Consider the following 16582-nt stretch of genomic DNA (forward strand, 5'->3'; position numbering starts at 1 on the left):
GCTCAGGATCTGGGAAGAACCGGCTGGCAGCTCTGACCCAGGGAAGAGGCTGAGAAGAGTGTGATATTACTGGATGGGGAGAGAGAAGACTCCTCCACCTCGAGCCCCCACCCTTTCTGGCTTGCCTAGGGCAAGGCAATTACAACTGCAGAGACACTCCCAGGGATCAGCAGTAGGCGGCAAATGCTGCTCCGGGCTTTCAGCAGCTCAGAAATCTCTCTCTCTCTCTCTCTCTCTCTCTCACACACACACACACACACACATACACACACGAAGTGCCCTAAGACTCTCTCACTCTCTCTCTCTCTCTCTCTCTCACACACACACACACACACACACGGAAGAAGTGCCCTAAGACTCAGGAGAACTGGGCACAGGGCTGGTGGTGCTACTCAGCGAACATACATGCAGGCAAGAGCAGAAACTGCACTGACTTTGTAGAAACTACTATCCAGACCCCTCAGCCCCACGCATCTAAATCTGCAGTCCCAGGGTCACTCTGGGCACCAGGTGACCGGCTCTGCCTGCACAATATACAGAGGACTCTTTGGTACAGCAGAGAACAACCTGGAGATTACTTGGTGGGCTTAAGCCAAGACTGGTGCAGCTTTTTTTGTTTTGTTTTGTTTTTATATTTTTGATATTTTTGCCTGTGTTGAGTGTGGGTTATTGGTTGTTTTTATCTGTGAGTGTAATTTGTTTTTCTCTTTGTTGTTGTTGTTGTGCTTGGTGATTTGCCTTGTTCTGAAATTGCCCTACACCAGGGCCCAGCCCAAGAAGTACAAGATTCAACACACTCACAGGCCAACTCCAGACCAAACCAGAGTATTACCAGGTTTGACTTACAAGTGACACACCCAAAGGGAATTCTCTACAGGCACAATAGCCCATAGAGGCCAAACCTCATTTAAGTGGTCAACTCTCATGCAGCAGAACATCTGCTGTGGGCAGAGCCAAGTCTCACAACTAGTTAGCCTAGGAGTCAATCCCACCTACTGGCAAGCCAAAAGCAATTAAAGCTCTACTTTAACAGGACAATATACACAGCACAAGAGTCACCTTTGGAGCACACGCAGAGGAGAAGGAAGTGGTGAAAGTCAAATATAAAGGACACATACTAGATAAGATAACCCAGAAAGAACTAAGAACTCTAGGGGATCTACCTAATACATTGAAGCAAACACAGAGAGTCAGCCAGAATTGGGAAACAAAGAAACATGTCCCAAATGAAACAAGTTATTGAGGTTTTTTCCCATTTATTCACATATACTTATTGAGTGCTATTTAAGTGCAGGGCATTGTCTTAGATATTGGGGATATGGGGTGAACAAGTAAAAGTCTCTGCCCTCACGGAACTTACTTTCTAGTGGGTGAACACAGCTAATAAACAAACAAAAAAGTAGACATTGATAGTGGTGCAAATAATTAAAATATCTATTTTATTATGGGAAATACAATAAATAATAGCATTTTTATATTGGAAAACCAGGGAAGGCTCAAACGATGAGATTTGAGCTGACTGATAAAAATGAAAGATAAGAATCATTGAGAAGATAAAGAGAGCCAAAGCCAAGAGCCTGAGCAGAAATAAATGTGCCCACTTTGAGGAACTGAAAGAGCCATTGTGTCTGGGAAGTACTGCGTGAGGGAGTGGCATGAGGTGAAGACATTGCCCCTTCCTTCAGGAACTTGTGGTGAAATAGACACCACCGCTCCTGACACTTCTCTTTTGGCTTAAACCTTCAGAGGACTTCAAATTCATAATATTCTGCAGAGCAGAAATGTCAGAACTTTTTAAAATGAATTAAGTCTCCATTTTCCCCCCAAAAGACTACAGTTTCCTCTCCAAAGAGATTGCATGGCAATGTTAGCCTCAGAGAGGAAGCAGATATTGATGCATATTTCACAGAATCAGACCATGCTAAGAAATCCAAAGTGTTCTCCAAAAATCAAGGCTTACTTATCCTTCCCAAACTCGAATTTCCCAGGTCCAATTCGAAGTAGATAGCCATTGAGCCACTTAGGAAAATGTCCTCGGACTTTAGCAGAGATAATCTGAGGAGTCTCCTCCACCGTGGTTACTAGTGGCGCAATACATGGAAGATTCTCCCTCTTACTGAAGATCTCTTTTGTCTCAAGAGTGTTTTCCATGTATATCTTCAAAACTGTGAAGAGGAAATCAAAAGCACAAAATTTTCTCACCAGTCTTCTATAAACACTCCTATTTCTCCAATAATCTTGTCTACTGCTCTGGGAAACGTAAACCTATCACCAATATAGTCTCTAAATTCCGTTCTCTCCTTCCTCATTCTCAAGACCATTACTCTTTGGTTCTCCATTTTTGAACAACAATCCTTTTTGTATTCTTGCAGTACAAATCTACGTAAGCATTAACTCAGGACTTTAATTATTATTACCATTTTTCATAGTTGAATAATACTTGTCTTTTCATAAAATGGAATCTACATGCTAACCCTGGATGTGCTAATAGCAACCACATTGTTATCATAAAAAAAGACCACCATTCAATATAATCATAATTACATTGACCTCAGTACTTTATATATACCAGAACGTGATCCCAAAGATTCTATAGCAATTTATGGGACATTTAGTATGATCTACAATTTAATTTCTTCTATTTTAATGGCATATACATGAATGTACATGGTATTTTCTAGGAGAAGGGTATCAAATTATAAAGTGATATCTGGTCTAAAATAACCTGAAGTTTAAAAGTCACAAGAAAAAAACATTATTATATTTAAAAAGCTGAAAATTGTCCCTATTATTTCATATTTATTTAATGTTCACAAGCAGTAATGCCTAACACAGACAGGCAGTCAAATATATAACTTTTAACAGTGATATAGCACTCTAAGCTAGAAGAACTAACACATAGGGACACTATTCTTCTGAAGAAGTGAGATTTGCATGCTCTTAGCAAAATATTTTAAAGTCTTATAGCTATTATCCCATTTCTTTCAAATTTTTCAAAAATTTAGTTTAAACTCCATGAGAACTTCTACTTTCCTATATGTAACAGTTTAGTCAAACACAATTATTTCCTGATTTCCCAAATAAAACATTTTTACCCTGAATGCCCTCCCCACTAATTTATCCCCAAGGAAATTTTATCTATTGTTCAAAGTCTATCTCAAATACTACTTCCTTTAAAAAGCAACACGGGCCTCAAAGAGGTTTCTGGTATACCATGGCCACAATAATTGGAGCCTAGCAAGTCATAGGAATGGTGGCAGTGAGATGAGCTTCTTGAGTTCTCTGGAACTTACCACACATTGAACATCTACAACCCGTCAAAGAACTCTGCTCATCACACAGAACAGCTAAAAACCTGAAGGTGGGCAAACCAGGTGAGCAGGGGACAAGGGGAGGGAGCAGTGTGGAGACATGGCCTACATCTGTGGCTGTGGGAATGCAGGGGCCCCAGGACACAGACCAGAGATCACAAGAGACTGGCTCTGGGCTCTTTCCCTGAGTCCCACAGCTGATCTCTCCTGCCAAGAGAGCAGCTTATCCAGCATTTGAGGCCGTATCCTCAGCTGAGATCTCCAGCTGGGCCCTAGGTCGAGTAAAGACAAAAACAAACGCCATACCTGGGCCCCTCCCCCCACTATCCCACAGCAATCCTTCCCCCTACCTTTCCAGAGTCTCAAACTGGTACCTGAATTGAGGAGTAGTATCAGATTACAGAGGAGCCTTAGCGCCCAGGATCTGGGAAGACCCAGTTTGCAGCTCTGAACTAGTGAAGAAGTTGGGCGGGGTGACAGAAGACTCCTCCCTCCCCACCCCCAGGTTCTGGCCTGTTCAAGGCAGGGCAATTACAGCTGTGGAGACACACAGGGGTCAGCAGGTGGCAGAGGCAGCTCTCGGCTTTCAGCAGCTCAGATATCTTACACCTTCCATACACCCCGACAGAAGAAAGTGCCCAAAGACTCAGGAGACCTGGGCACAGGGAATAAGCCCACCTCCCAGTGGCTGGCTATGGTGCTATCAGTGCGTGTTTGCGCAGGTGAGAGCAGAAACTGCACTCACTTTGTAAAAACTACAAACCACGTGCCATAGCCCCACTCATCTAGAACTGCAATGCCAGGGACACTCTGTACACCAGGTGGCCGGTTCTGCCTCCACAAGACGCAGAGGAGTCTGTACAGCAGAGGACAACCTGGAGAGAGCTTGGTGAGCTTAAGCCAAGATTGGCGCTGCTTTTTTTTTTTTAAGTGTTACTATCATTTTTAGCATATATATGTATACGTGGGGACAGAGCCAGGAGTGCAGTTTCCAGGCTCTCGGCCTCACATGGAAAGGTGCTGGCTCAGGTAATAAATGGCCATCAACTGTGATGGGATGGCCATCAGCTGTGGCTAGTTGGTCGTCAGCTGTAACCAGTGAGCTATTGGCCACTAATATAACGGCCATGGCTACACTAGCAGAAAATGGGGGCTAGCAAGAAGATGGTGGCTGAGCCTGCAAGCGGCACAGTGAGGGTTGCGAACAGTGTGGCTCCTGCTTCCTATGTCTCCAACCCAGCCTCCAGTGAGACTATAGTGGTATGACTCCCCTACCTATGGCTCCGTGGGTGTTCCTTTTTGGCCTCACCATATCCTGCGTTCTTATGTGGGGAGCGGGAGCTGAGACCCTGCATAACAGTATATGTATACATATATATATATTTTTCCCCCCTTCTTTCTCTCTTTTTTTCTTTTCCTTGCCCTACTTTTCCTCCCTTTCCATTTTTCTATATTTATTTTTTTTTGGTGTTGCTATTTTTTGTTTTGTTTCTTTAGTTTTATTTGTTTGTTTTTTGTAGTGTTGATATTTTTGCCTGTGTTGAGTTTTGGTTATTGGCTGTTTTTACATGTGAGTGTATGTGGTTTTTTCTTTGTTGTTGAGCTTGGTGATTTGCTTTATTCTGAAATTGCCCTACACCAGGGCCCAGCCCAAGAGGCACAAGATTCAACATACCCAGAGGCCAACTCCAGACCAAACCAGTGTGTTACCAGGTTTGACCTACAAGTGACACATCCAGAGGGAATTCTCTACTGGCATAAGAGCCCATAGAGGCCAAGCCTCATTTAAGTGGTCAACCATCACACAGCAGCTCATCCATTGTGGGCAGAGCCAAGTCTCACAATTAGTCAGCCAGGAGTCAATCCCACCTACTGACAAGCCAAAAGCAATTAAAGCTCAACTTTAACAGGACAATATACACAACACAAGGTTCCCCTCTGGAGCACACACACAGGAGAATAAGGAAGTGGTGTAAGTCAAATATAAAGGACACATACTACATAAGACCACCCAGCAAAGACTGAGAACCCTCGGGGATCTACCTAATACATTGAAGCAAACACAGACAGTCAGCCAGAATGGGGAAACAAAGAAACATATCCCAAATAAAAGAACAGAAGAAACCTCCAGAATTGTAACCAAATGAAATAGAGGTAACCAACCTATCAGAGACAGAGTTTAGAATACTGATGATAAGAATCTTCAAGGAGCTTAGCGATGACATAGTGAAGGATAGAGAAATCATAAAGAACAACCAGTTAGAACTAAAGAATACAGTAACTGAAATAAAGAACTCACTTGAAGGAATTACCAGCAGGTTAGATGAGACAGAGGATCGAATCAGCGATTTAGAAGACAACTTAGCAGAGATCACTCAAGCAAAACAACAAAAAGAAAAAAGAATAAAAAACAATGGAAATGGTTTAAGAGATCTGTGGGATAACATCAAGCACAACACCATGCGCATCATAGGAATACCAGAAGGTGAAGAGAGGGAGCAAGGGATTGAGAACATAGTTGCAGTAATAATGTCTGAAAACTTCCCTAACCTGGTGAAGACAATCAACGTACAAGCCCCGGAAGTGCAGAGAGTTCCAACCAAGAGGAACCCAAACAGGTCCACACCAAGACACATTACAGTTAAAATGGCAAAGGTTAAAGACAAAGAGAGAATCCTAAAAGCAGCAAGAGAAAGACAGCGAGTTACATATGAGGGAACTCCTATAAGACTATCAAATGACTTATCTACAGAAACATTGCAGGCCAGAAGAGAGTGGCAGGATGTATTCAAAGTGATGAAAAACAAAGGCCTACAACCTAGATTGCTTTATCCAGCAAGGCTATCATTTAAAATTGAAGGAGAGATAAAGAGCTTCCCAGAAAAGAATAATCTAAAAGAATTCATTATCACCAAGTCAGCAATGCAAGAAATATTAAAAGGGCTTCTGTAAACAGAAGAAAGATGAAAACAATCTAACTAATGAAGACCAGAAATACAAATAACAAAATGGCAATAACTATGTACCTATCAATAATCACTTTAAATGTAAATGGATTATATGCTCCAATCAAAAGACATAGAGTGGCTGAGTAGGTAAGAAAACAAGACCCTTGCATATGCTGTAAACAAGAGACTCACCTCAGATCAAAAGACACATACAGGCTGAAAGTGAAGGGTTGTAATAAGATATTTCATGCAAATGGAAATGAGAAAAAAGCTGCAGTAGCAATACTTATGTCTGACAATTGACTTTAAAATATACAATATAGAAGAATATTCTATATTCTTCTAAAATATATTCTAAAATATAGAATATATTAAAAGAAAGAGATGGGCACTACATAATAATAAAGGGGTCGATCCAACAAGAGGACATAACTCTAGTAAACATCTATGCACCCAACATAGGAGCACCTAAATGTATAAAACAGATATTGACTGACATAAAGACAGAGATCAACAGTAACACTATCATAGTTGGGGACTTCAACACACCACTAACAACAAGGGATAGGTCCTCCAGATGGAAAATAAATATGGAAACAGCAGCCTTAAATGACACATTAGATCAGTTCGATTTAATCAATATTTTTAGAGCATTTCACCCCAAAGCTACAGAATATACATTCTTCTTGAGTGCACATGGAACATTTTCCAAGATAGACCACATGTTAGGCCACAAAACAAGTCTCAATAAATTTAAGAAAATTGAAATCATATCAAGTGTCTTTGACTACAGTGCTATGAAATTAGAAATCAATTACAAGAAAAAACTGGAAGTAACACAAATACATGGAGGCTAAATAACATGTTACTAAATAATGAATGGGTCAACAATGAGATCAAGGAAGAAATCAAAAGATACCTCAAGACAAATGAAAATGAAAACACAATGACCCAAAGTCTATGAGATGCAGCGAAAGCAATCCTAAGAGGGAAATTCATAACAACTCAGGTCTACCTAAAGAAACAAGAAAAATCAGAAATCAACAGTTTATCCTCATACTTAAGGGATCTGGAAAAAGAACAGCAAAATAAGCCCAAAGGGAGTACAAGGAAGGAGATAATAAAGATAAGAGTGGAAATAAATGAAATAGAAACCAGGAAAATGATATAAAAGATCAACCAATCTAAGACTTGGTTTTTAGAGAAGATAAAATCGACAAACCTTTAGCCAGACTCATCAAAAACAAGAGAGAGAGGACCCAAATTAATAAAATCAGAAATGAAAGAGAAGTGACAACAGACACCACAGAAATACAAAACATTTTAAGAAATTAATATGAACTACATGCCAACAAATTAGACAATCTGGAAGAAAGGGATAATTTTCTAGAAGCATACAACCTTCCAAGGCTAACTCAAGAAGAAATGGAAAACCTGAATAGACTGATTACTACCAGGAAAATTGAATCAGTAATCAACAAGCTCCCAATAAAAGAAAAAGCCCTGGACCAGATGGCTTTACAGGTGAATTTTACAAAACATTCAAAAGAGAATTATCACCTATTCTCCTCAAACTCCAAAAAATCCAGGAGGGAAGGCTCTGAAACACTTTTTACGAGGCCACTATCACCCTGATCCCAAAATCAGACGAAGACATTACAAAAAAAGAAAACCACAGGCCAATATTCCTAATGAACATAGATGCAAAAATCCTCAACAAAATATTAGCAAACAGAATTCAGCAATACATTAAAAAGTCATACACCATGATCAAGTGGGATTCATTTCTGGTATGCAAGGTTTGTTCAACTGCCACAAATTAATTAATGTGATACACCACATTAACCAAATGAAAAATAAAAATCATATGATCATATCAAGATGCAGAAAAAGCATTTGACAAAATCCAGCAGCCATTTATGATAAAAACTCTTAAGAAAGTGGGACTAGAGGGACCATATCTCAACATAATAAAGGCCATATGTGATAAACCCACAGCTAACATCATACTCAATGGGGAAAAGCTAAAACCATTCCCCTTAAGATCAGGAACAAGGCAAGGTTGCCCACTTTCACCACTTCTATTCAACATAGTGCTGGAAGTTCTAGCCACAGCAATCAGACAAGAAAAAGAAATAAAAGGCATCCAAATCGGTAAGGAGTGAAATTGTCATTATATGTAGATGACATGGTACTATATACAGAGAACCTGAAAGACTCCACCAAAAAGCTATTACAACTGATAAATGAATTTAGTAAACTAGCAGGATACAAAATTAATATTCAGAAATCAGTTGCATTTGTATATACCAATAATAAACTATCAGAAGGAGAAATTAAGAAAACAGTCCCATTTACAATTGCTTCAAAGACTATAAAATACTAGGAATAAATTTAACCAAAGAAGTAAAAGACCTGTACTCAGAAAATTATAAGACACTGAGGAGAGAAATTAAAGAAGATACAAATAGATGGAAACACATACCATGCTCATGAATAGGAAGAATTAATATATTTAAAATGTCCATACTGCCTAAGGCAATATACAGATTTAATGCAATTCCTATCAAACTATCAAGGACATTTTTTCACAGAAACAGAACATATAATCCTAAAATTTATATGGAACCATAAAAGACCCTGGATAGCCTCGGCAATCTTGAGAAATAAGAACAAAGTGGGAAGTATCACGATACCTGAAATCAAATTATACTACAAGGCTGTAGTAATCAAAATAGCATCATACTGGCATAAAAAACAGACACATAGATCAATGGAACAGAATAGAGAGCCCAGAAATAAATCCATGCCTATATGGTCATTTAATCTGTGACAGTGGAAGCAAGAATTTACATTGGGATAAAACAGTCTATTCAATAAATGGTGTGGGGAAACCTGGACAGACACATGCAAAAAAATGAAGCTGGACCATCTCCTTACATCACATACAAAAATAAATTCAAAATGGATTAAAGACTTAAATATGAGATCTGAAACCATAAAACTCCTAGAAGAAAATATAGGAAGAAATTTTGCAGAAATTACCCTTAGTGATATTTTTACTGATATATTCCTTCAGGCAAGGGAAGTAAGAAAAAATGCACATATGGGATTACATCAAACTAAAAGTTTTTTCACAGCAAAGGAAACCATCAATAAAACAAAAAGGCATCCTACTGAATGGGAGAAGATATCTGTCAATGATATATCTCATAAGTGGTTAATATTCAAAATTTATTAAAAACTCATTCAAGTTAACACCAAAAAAATAAACAACCCAATTGAAAAATGGGCAGAGGACATGAAGAGACATTTTTCTAAAGAGGACATACAGATGGTAAACAGATATATGAAAAAATGCTCAACCTCACTAATCATTAGAGAAATTCGAAAAAAAAAACAAAACACACGAGATACCACCCCACCCCAGGCAAAATTGCTATCATCAATAAATCAACAAACAAATGCTGGCAAGGATGTGGAGAAAAGGGATCCCTCGTGCACTGCTGGTGGATTGCAGATTGGTGCAGCCACTATGGAAATCAGTATGGAGATAAAAAACTGGAAATGGAATTACCTTATGACCCAGCAATTCCACTCCTAGGTATCTATCCAGAGAAATCCAAAACACTAATTCAAAAAAATTTATGCACCCCTATCTTTATTGCAGCACTATTCACAATAGCCAAGATATGGAAACAACTGAAATGCCCATCAGTAGACGACTGGATCAAGAAACTGTGGTACATTTATACATTGGAGTATTACTTGGCCATAAAGAAGAATGAAATCTTACCATTTGCAACGATATGGACAGAACTAGAGAACTTTATGCTAAGTGAAATAAGTTAGATGGAGAAAGACAAATACCATATGATCTCACTTATATGTGGAATCTAAAGAATAGAATAAATGAACAAACTAGTTAGAAACAAGTCTCAGAGATATAGAGGAAAAACTGAGGGTTGCTAGATGGGAGGGAGGTGGGGATGAGGGAGAAAGTGAGAAGATTAGAAAGCACAATCGCTAACCACAAGATTGCCATGGGGATACAAAAGTTAATTTGGGGAATATAATCAACAATGTTGTAAAGATTTTGTAGGGTATCTGATGGACACTTATCTTATTAGGGAGACCACTTCAGGGATGGTGTAGATACCTGATCACTGCACTGTACACCTGAAGCTGAAGCTGAATAATAATGAATGTCAACTATAATTTGTGTGTGTGTATGTATATATGTGTATATACATATAGTCACAAGAAGTGGAGTTCAGCATAAGGAATAGAGACAGTAGAAATGTAATGGCTGTATGCGATGTCAGAGGAGTAGTAGATTGGGGGAGGTGGGTTATCACTTTGTGAGGGGTATAAATATCTATTACATGGTTTTGTACACCTGAAACTAATAATATAAATAAATAAATAAATAAATAAATAAATAAATAAATAAATAAAAGCAACACAGTGTGATACTTCGAAGTGTGGACCCAGGCTCTGCCAGTCTCCAGAATCCTTGCTTTCAAATCTTGGCCTACCATTTTCCAAATAAATAGCCTTGAATAAGACAATCAAACTTTGTGCTGTTCTTTTCTTTCTAAGATGGGGATAATATTATAATAATTCTTATTACTTCTAAGGCTATAAATAATAAATGAATTAGGCTATGTGAAGTTTTTAGAAATTGTAAATATTTAAAAACCGTTAGCTATTATTCATGTAGTTTTTAATGATCAATCCAACAACATGTAATATCTTCTTTCTTTGAATTATTCATTCAACAAAGTGTTAGGCAGTGGTAAAGGATAAAAAGTATTAGAACCCTGATGTAAAGGAACTCACTGCCTAGTAAACAGACATACAAGCAGATCATTTACACTGTAATCAGTGTTTTGTTTGAGCATTATTTCTCAAAATACGGTCTGAGGACTACTTGAAACACAAATACCTGGTGCTATGAGGCACAGCCCCTTCCTCAGTGCTTTGAGACCCCCGATCGGGCGCCGTTTTTTGCCTTTCCTCCCTACAGTGGGGTCCGGCTGTGGATGGTGGTTGCATCCCCATCGGGAGGCCACTGGTCAGATTCAAGATGACCAACAAGGAACCTCTTCCCAAAAATGTTCAACTGAGTGAAACAGACTTCAAAGTTATGGCACGAGATGAATTAATTCTAAGATGGGAACAGTATGAAGCATATGTACAAGCTTTGGAGGACAAGTACACAGATCTTAACTCTAATGATGTAACTGGCTTAAGGGAGTGAGAAGAAAACCTAAAGCAACAACAGCAAGAGTCTGCACACAGGGAAAACATCCTTGTAATGTGACTTGCAACCAAGGAGCAAGAGATGCAAGAGTGTACTACTCAAATGCAGTACCTGAAGCAAGTCCAGCAGCCTAGTGTGGCCCAACTGAGATCAACAATGGTGGACCCAGCCATCAGCTTGTTTTTTCTTAAAAATGAAAGGTGAACTGGAACAGACTAAAGACAAACTGGAACAAGCGCAAAATGAACTGAGTGCCTGGAAGTTTACGCCTGATAGGTAAATAAATCATACTCCCCAGTCAAGACTTCCCTGACATTCCCACTACGAGAAAGCTGTGGTGGGACGCCAAGTACTCGTTTCCACATCGAGACTCAGACTTGAGCCAAAAAAAGCCACATTCTTATACTATCCAGCTTGTAATGGTTAATGTAAAACTTTCCAGATCAATCTTGTGTTTCAGCTTTTTTCTTTTCCCCCTCCCCTTGGTTCATAAGCCTGAAGAAGTGGCCACCCCCGAAAAAGTCCCCTTCTAGAACATATAGACACTTGAGAAATGTTTCTGTTTGAAGAAAGTAGAGGGAGAAACAGAAGTCTTAAGTCTGTGGCACACTGTGTCTTCAGACAGTTTGAAAGAATGAAAATCTAGAGATTTAAAATCATGAATTGAACATGTAAAATTCCAGTAAAATGTAAAAATGGAATGCATCGCTCTTAACCTTGAGCACAGTGACTTAGAGACACTGTATACAGTTTTGCCAATAAGACTGTGAACTTGTGATTGTTGTTGAACTTCTGGGTCAAAACTCAAATGAGGTGAATTTTGCCTTTATAAAGGATTTGTTTCCTAAGAAACAACTTAATAGCTATGAGAGAATCAACTAATAGATGTCAGTTCAAGTAGTTCATATATTTAACCATTTAGTTTGGGGCTCTGTATTACTTGATTGAGCCTTAAATCAATGTGGTTTTAATCAATGGTTTGTTCTTTGAATGGTTGATAATACTGTAGATAATCTCATTGAGGACTGTACAAACATGAAGGTGTGGCATCAAACCTCAGGTTTAAACTGTTTGAAGCATTATAAACATTCATTTCACTACTAGATTGTATATAAGGATATTGGCTGTGATGAGACTCACTGTGTTCTTTTTCTTTAGTAGTGAAATTTATTAAATCCTCATTCCATTCAACAAGCACATGTTGAAAGAGAATTGCCATTGGTGTTAATAGGGAAATGTGTTCTTTCATTGTATTTGGGCCTTTTGTATCGCACTCTTGATATTAAATTAAGTATGCCTTGAAAAAAAAGAAAGAAAGAAATACCTGGTGCTATTGCTAAAATGTAGATTCATGGACTCCATTCCAGACCTACTAATTCAGAATCTCTGGGGTAGGGCAAGCAGGTGTTCTTAGGCATCCGAAATTTTGAGAACCACAATATTAGAAATATAAAGAGGCGCTTTGAAAACGTAGAGGATAATTTAGAGAATTAGAGTTTAGAGAAAACTTAGAGAATATTAATAAAACTTTTATTATTATGCATATTTGTCTTACTCTCCTCTTAGATTAAAATAAATTGCCTGAGGTCTGGTATTTTACTGCTCTTACTTGAGTAAAATTGAATTGAATACCCTGACAGAGTATTTGTCTGAATAGAGAGTCATGAATTTAAAACATTTTACATTTTGGAAAATAAATAAATGTCTGTATGTTCTGTACTCCATAGCATGCTGTTGGCAGTTTATTACATACTCTTTAAACTTTCCATAGTACTTGATATTGTGGTCAACACTTCCTTAAACCCCTTCCAAGACATTGCACTTTTCTAACTTTTCTGCTCCCTCTTTGTTTGCTTTATGCCAGCTTCACTACCTATTAGCTGATACTTTGGGCATGTTACTAAACACTCTGAGCCTCAGGTTTTTCAATGATAAAATGGGGATAAAAGGAAGATAACACCTCCAGTTCAAGTCTATCATCATAACTTAATATAATGATAGTAGATAATTTCCAAATGTTAATTCCCTTTATTGGCTCCTCTTCACCTTATCACCTCATGAATGTGTTCCTAAGGTCTGATCTTGGACCTTTACTCTTTACTCTCAGCATTCTTCTTTGGTAATCTCATCTAGACTCTTAATTTCACCAATTACTTTTTGCAGGTGACTCAACATGTCAAAAGAGAATTCATTTTCCCCCTTCCAAATCAATTTTCCCATCTGCTCAATCACCTAGCTTCAAAATCTCTGTGGGTCTTGAATCCTTCATCTTCCCTGTCCCATCCACATTCACTCAGGGTTAAATTCTGCTGACGATACTACAGAGGGCTGGAAAGAAGATGCTAAGGGGATGAGATAGGGTAGCCAGTATAAATTACTAGGGCTCAGAAGTTTGCAAAGGTGCCTGGGGCAAATCCTTTGCAAAGATTTGCCAGTCCACCTCTTCTGGACAACCCCCCATGCCTCTGATTTTTCTTCTGATTTGAACCTTTCCTCATCAATACTGATGTTTCAACTTCTCTTGCCTACCAGTCACTTTCTTTCTGCTTTCCTAATTAAGGCCCTCACAAGCTGTTAGATGGATATTATCACAGCCTCTTATTTAGATAGAGAAACCAGATAGGGAAGCTATCTTCTAAACCTGAGCTTCCTAATTGGTTGGCCTCTTGATCCCCTTAGCCCTTGGGATGGCCAGAGGCCCCAGACAATTGCCTCCAGCTCTTAGCAGCTCACTGGGGCTCCAGATCACATCCAATTTACTGCAGTGTAAGGTAAAACTATTATCATTTTCTATGGGTGTTATGATGTGAAAAGTTTGGGAAGCACTGCTATTAAATTAATCTAAGTACAGATCTGATTGTATTACATATTCCTCCATAAAACCTTCACAAATGACTCCATTTTCTACCAAATAAAGTTTAAACTGCTTGTTTAGGCACTGCGGAAGGCACTGTACAGTCTCACACCAACCTACCTGTCCAATTCTACCTCTCACTAATGCCTTCAACTCCAGCCAATCTGGACCACTCCCCATTCTCTCCTCTTCTCCTCATAATTGTACCCTTCTCTTCACATAGGGTATTTCCCATCTTCAGGTGAAATTCACTTATCGTCTCACCTTTCAAGATCCAGAGTCCATGTCACCTGCTTTGTAAAGTCAACATTCCTATTTCCTATAGCAAGAACTGATCTTCCTTATCTGAACTCACACAGCATGTTTTAGCTCTCTAATTGCACTTACTGTCATCTGTCTCGTACAATAAAGATGAATATACTTCATAACTTCTACTACCAGTACTCCTTGAATACAGGGTCTTGTTTTTGCCCCCACCCCAGTACCTAACACATTGCCTCACACTGAATTATTGAATTAAATAATTTTAAAGTTTATTGTGCATATCAGTATGATTTCTGATAGCATCATTAGCAGCCAATTTCAAGAAATAAAATCATGTAACAATAACAGCTACAATGAAAAGCTACAAAACAATAAACAGAGGTTATAAGGCTGTGCCCAGAATGCAAATAGAAGAACCAAACATTTATTAGGTTGGTGCAAAAGTAATTGCGGTTTTTGCAATTATTTTTAACCTTTTAAACCACAATTACTTTTGCACCAACCTAATACATTACAATGTGTAACAGTGATTTTCAATTGAGAAAGTTCTAAATAGTGAATATTTTTCCTATTGCAGATCCAAGAGAAACCCTGAGTCCTGCCACTATGTCATATAAAATATACAAATTAGAAGGCTGTTTCCCTGACGACAAGTAAACAAATCCTGATTCTGTCTTCTTTAACTTCCAGTTCTACGGTGTATCTGCCTGTATCTGTTCCCCAAAGAGCGGAAAACTTCAGAAGCCCCCAGTATTCTTCAGGAAAGAGGCACAGAATTCTAAGTGCAGGATGACAAGAATAGGAGATGGGAGGGGAAAATCCCCTGCCTGAGATCCAGTGTACCATCACAGAAAGGAATTCCCTTGCAATGGTAGAAAGACTGCTGACAAAACGGAGATAAGAGTTGAAAAAACATTTTTGTATCGCATTAGGTAACAGCAGATCCCATGATTTCCAAATTCTCACACTCGTTAGCAGAGTGAATGAAGTGAAACATTTCCTGGGCTGTCCCTGGCTCACTGACAGAATAGGAGGGAAATGGAAAGGTGGGGCTACAACGCACCAGCAATCTCTCTTAGTCTCATTTCCATGACAAGTATTCCAATAATCTGTTTATAATAAGTAGCTGTTTGAAATACTGAAATTGGACCACCAATTTAGGGTCTTCCTCCCTAAACCTTCTCTTTCAAATCTGCCCTTTCACCACAATTCAGGTGATCCATGGGATCAATTTTACTATGCCACTCCTCTCTGAAAGATTCAGATCTCTTCTTTCCTTACAGAATAAAGTCCAAATTTAATCTGTCAACAAAGAACTCTACAATCTGGCCACAGCCTACCTTTTATCCTTTGTCTCTCTGCCTTCTGGCATTTCATGCTTTCTTTTCTTTTCTATTCATTTAATTTACAAAACATTTTCTGACAACCTAGTGTGAATAAGGCCCTGTGAAGGTATACCCTTAAGAAACTTATAACCATATACAATTTTATTAATTTAACAAACACTTTTGAGCACCAATGTATCAAATACTGTGCTACAAATTGAGAATATCAAGAAACAAGATTCAGTCCCTGCTCTCTAGAAGTTTAGATACATATTCCTCTTTGTGAATTCTCAGTCCAGTATGACTATAAACATACATGTTTTTGTTCATCCAGGCCTTTAAACAAACTTTTTCCTGCCTGAAATATCCTCCCTCCTTCCTTTTTAAAAATCCACTTCAAAATCTACCTCTGTGACCCCCTTGCCAAAGGCCTTCTAATAACTCCCACCAAGACTCTTAGCAGTGCCACAGAGATACTTTTAACATTTATATATCACGTCTTTCCAGCAAAGACATGTAAGTGTATTTCAAAAAAGGAGTGGTTACAATTGTCAGAAGGTAGAAGAAAGAGTATCTTAAACTATTCTGTATTTCCCACAGTACCTAGCAGAGTA

At 38.6% G+C, this 16582-nt stretch overlaps 1 protein-coding gene, 1 long non-coding RNA gene and 1 pseudogene across 4 annotated transcripts in view; 2 read left to right on the plus strand and 1 right to left on the minus strand.

The window, feature by feature from the left end:
* The window catches only part of BCO2 (beta-carotene oxygenase 2), a 28636-nt gene extending 23972 nt beyond the window's left edge, over positions 1–4664 (minus strand). For all 3 annotated transcript variants that reach the window (XM_074335495.1, XM_019715252.2, XM_074335496.1), the window contains exon 1: positions 1961–4664. In XM_074335495.1, the coding sequence (XP_074191596.1) occupies positions 1961–2151 (191 nt within the window). In that variant the 5' untranslated portion in view covers positions 2152–4664. The remainder of the gene's footprint in view (positions 1–1960) is intronic.
* LOC141572182 (uncharacterized) overlaps positions 1–16582 on the plus strand; it is a 44034-nt gene that overhangs the window by 20602 nt on the left and 6850 nt on the right. The gene's annotated exons all lie outside the window — the stretch shown is intronic.
* LOC109436576 (pre-mRNA-splicing regulator WTAP) lies at positions 11343–11887 on the plus strand (annotated as a pseudogene).

The sequence above is a fragment of the Rhinolophus sinicus genome, linkage group LG06, assembly GCF_036562045.2.
Source record: "Rhinolophus sinicus isolate RSC01 linkage group LG06, ASM3656204v1, whole genome shotgun sequence".
Classification (NCBI taxonomy): Eukaryota; Metazoa; Chordata; class Mammalia; order Chiroptera; family Rhinolophidae; genus Rhinolophus; species Rhinolophus sinicus.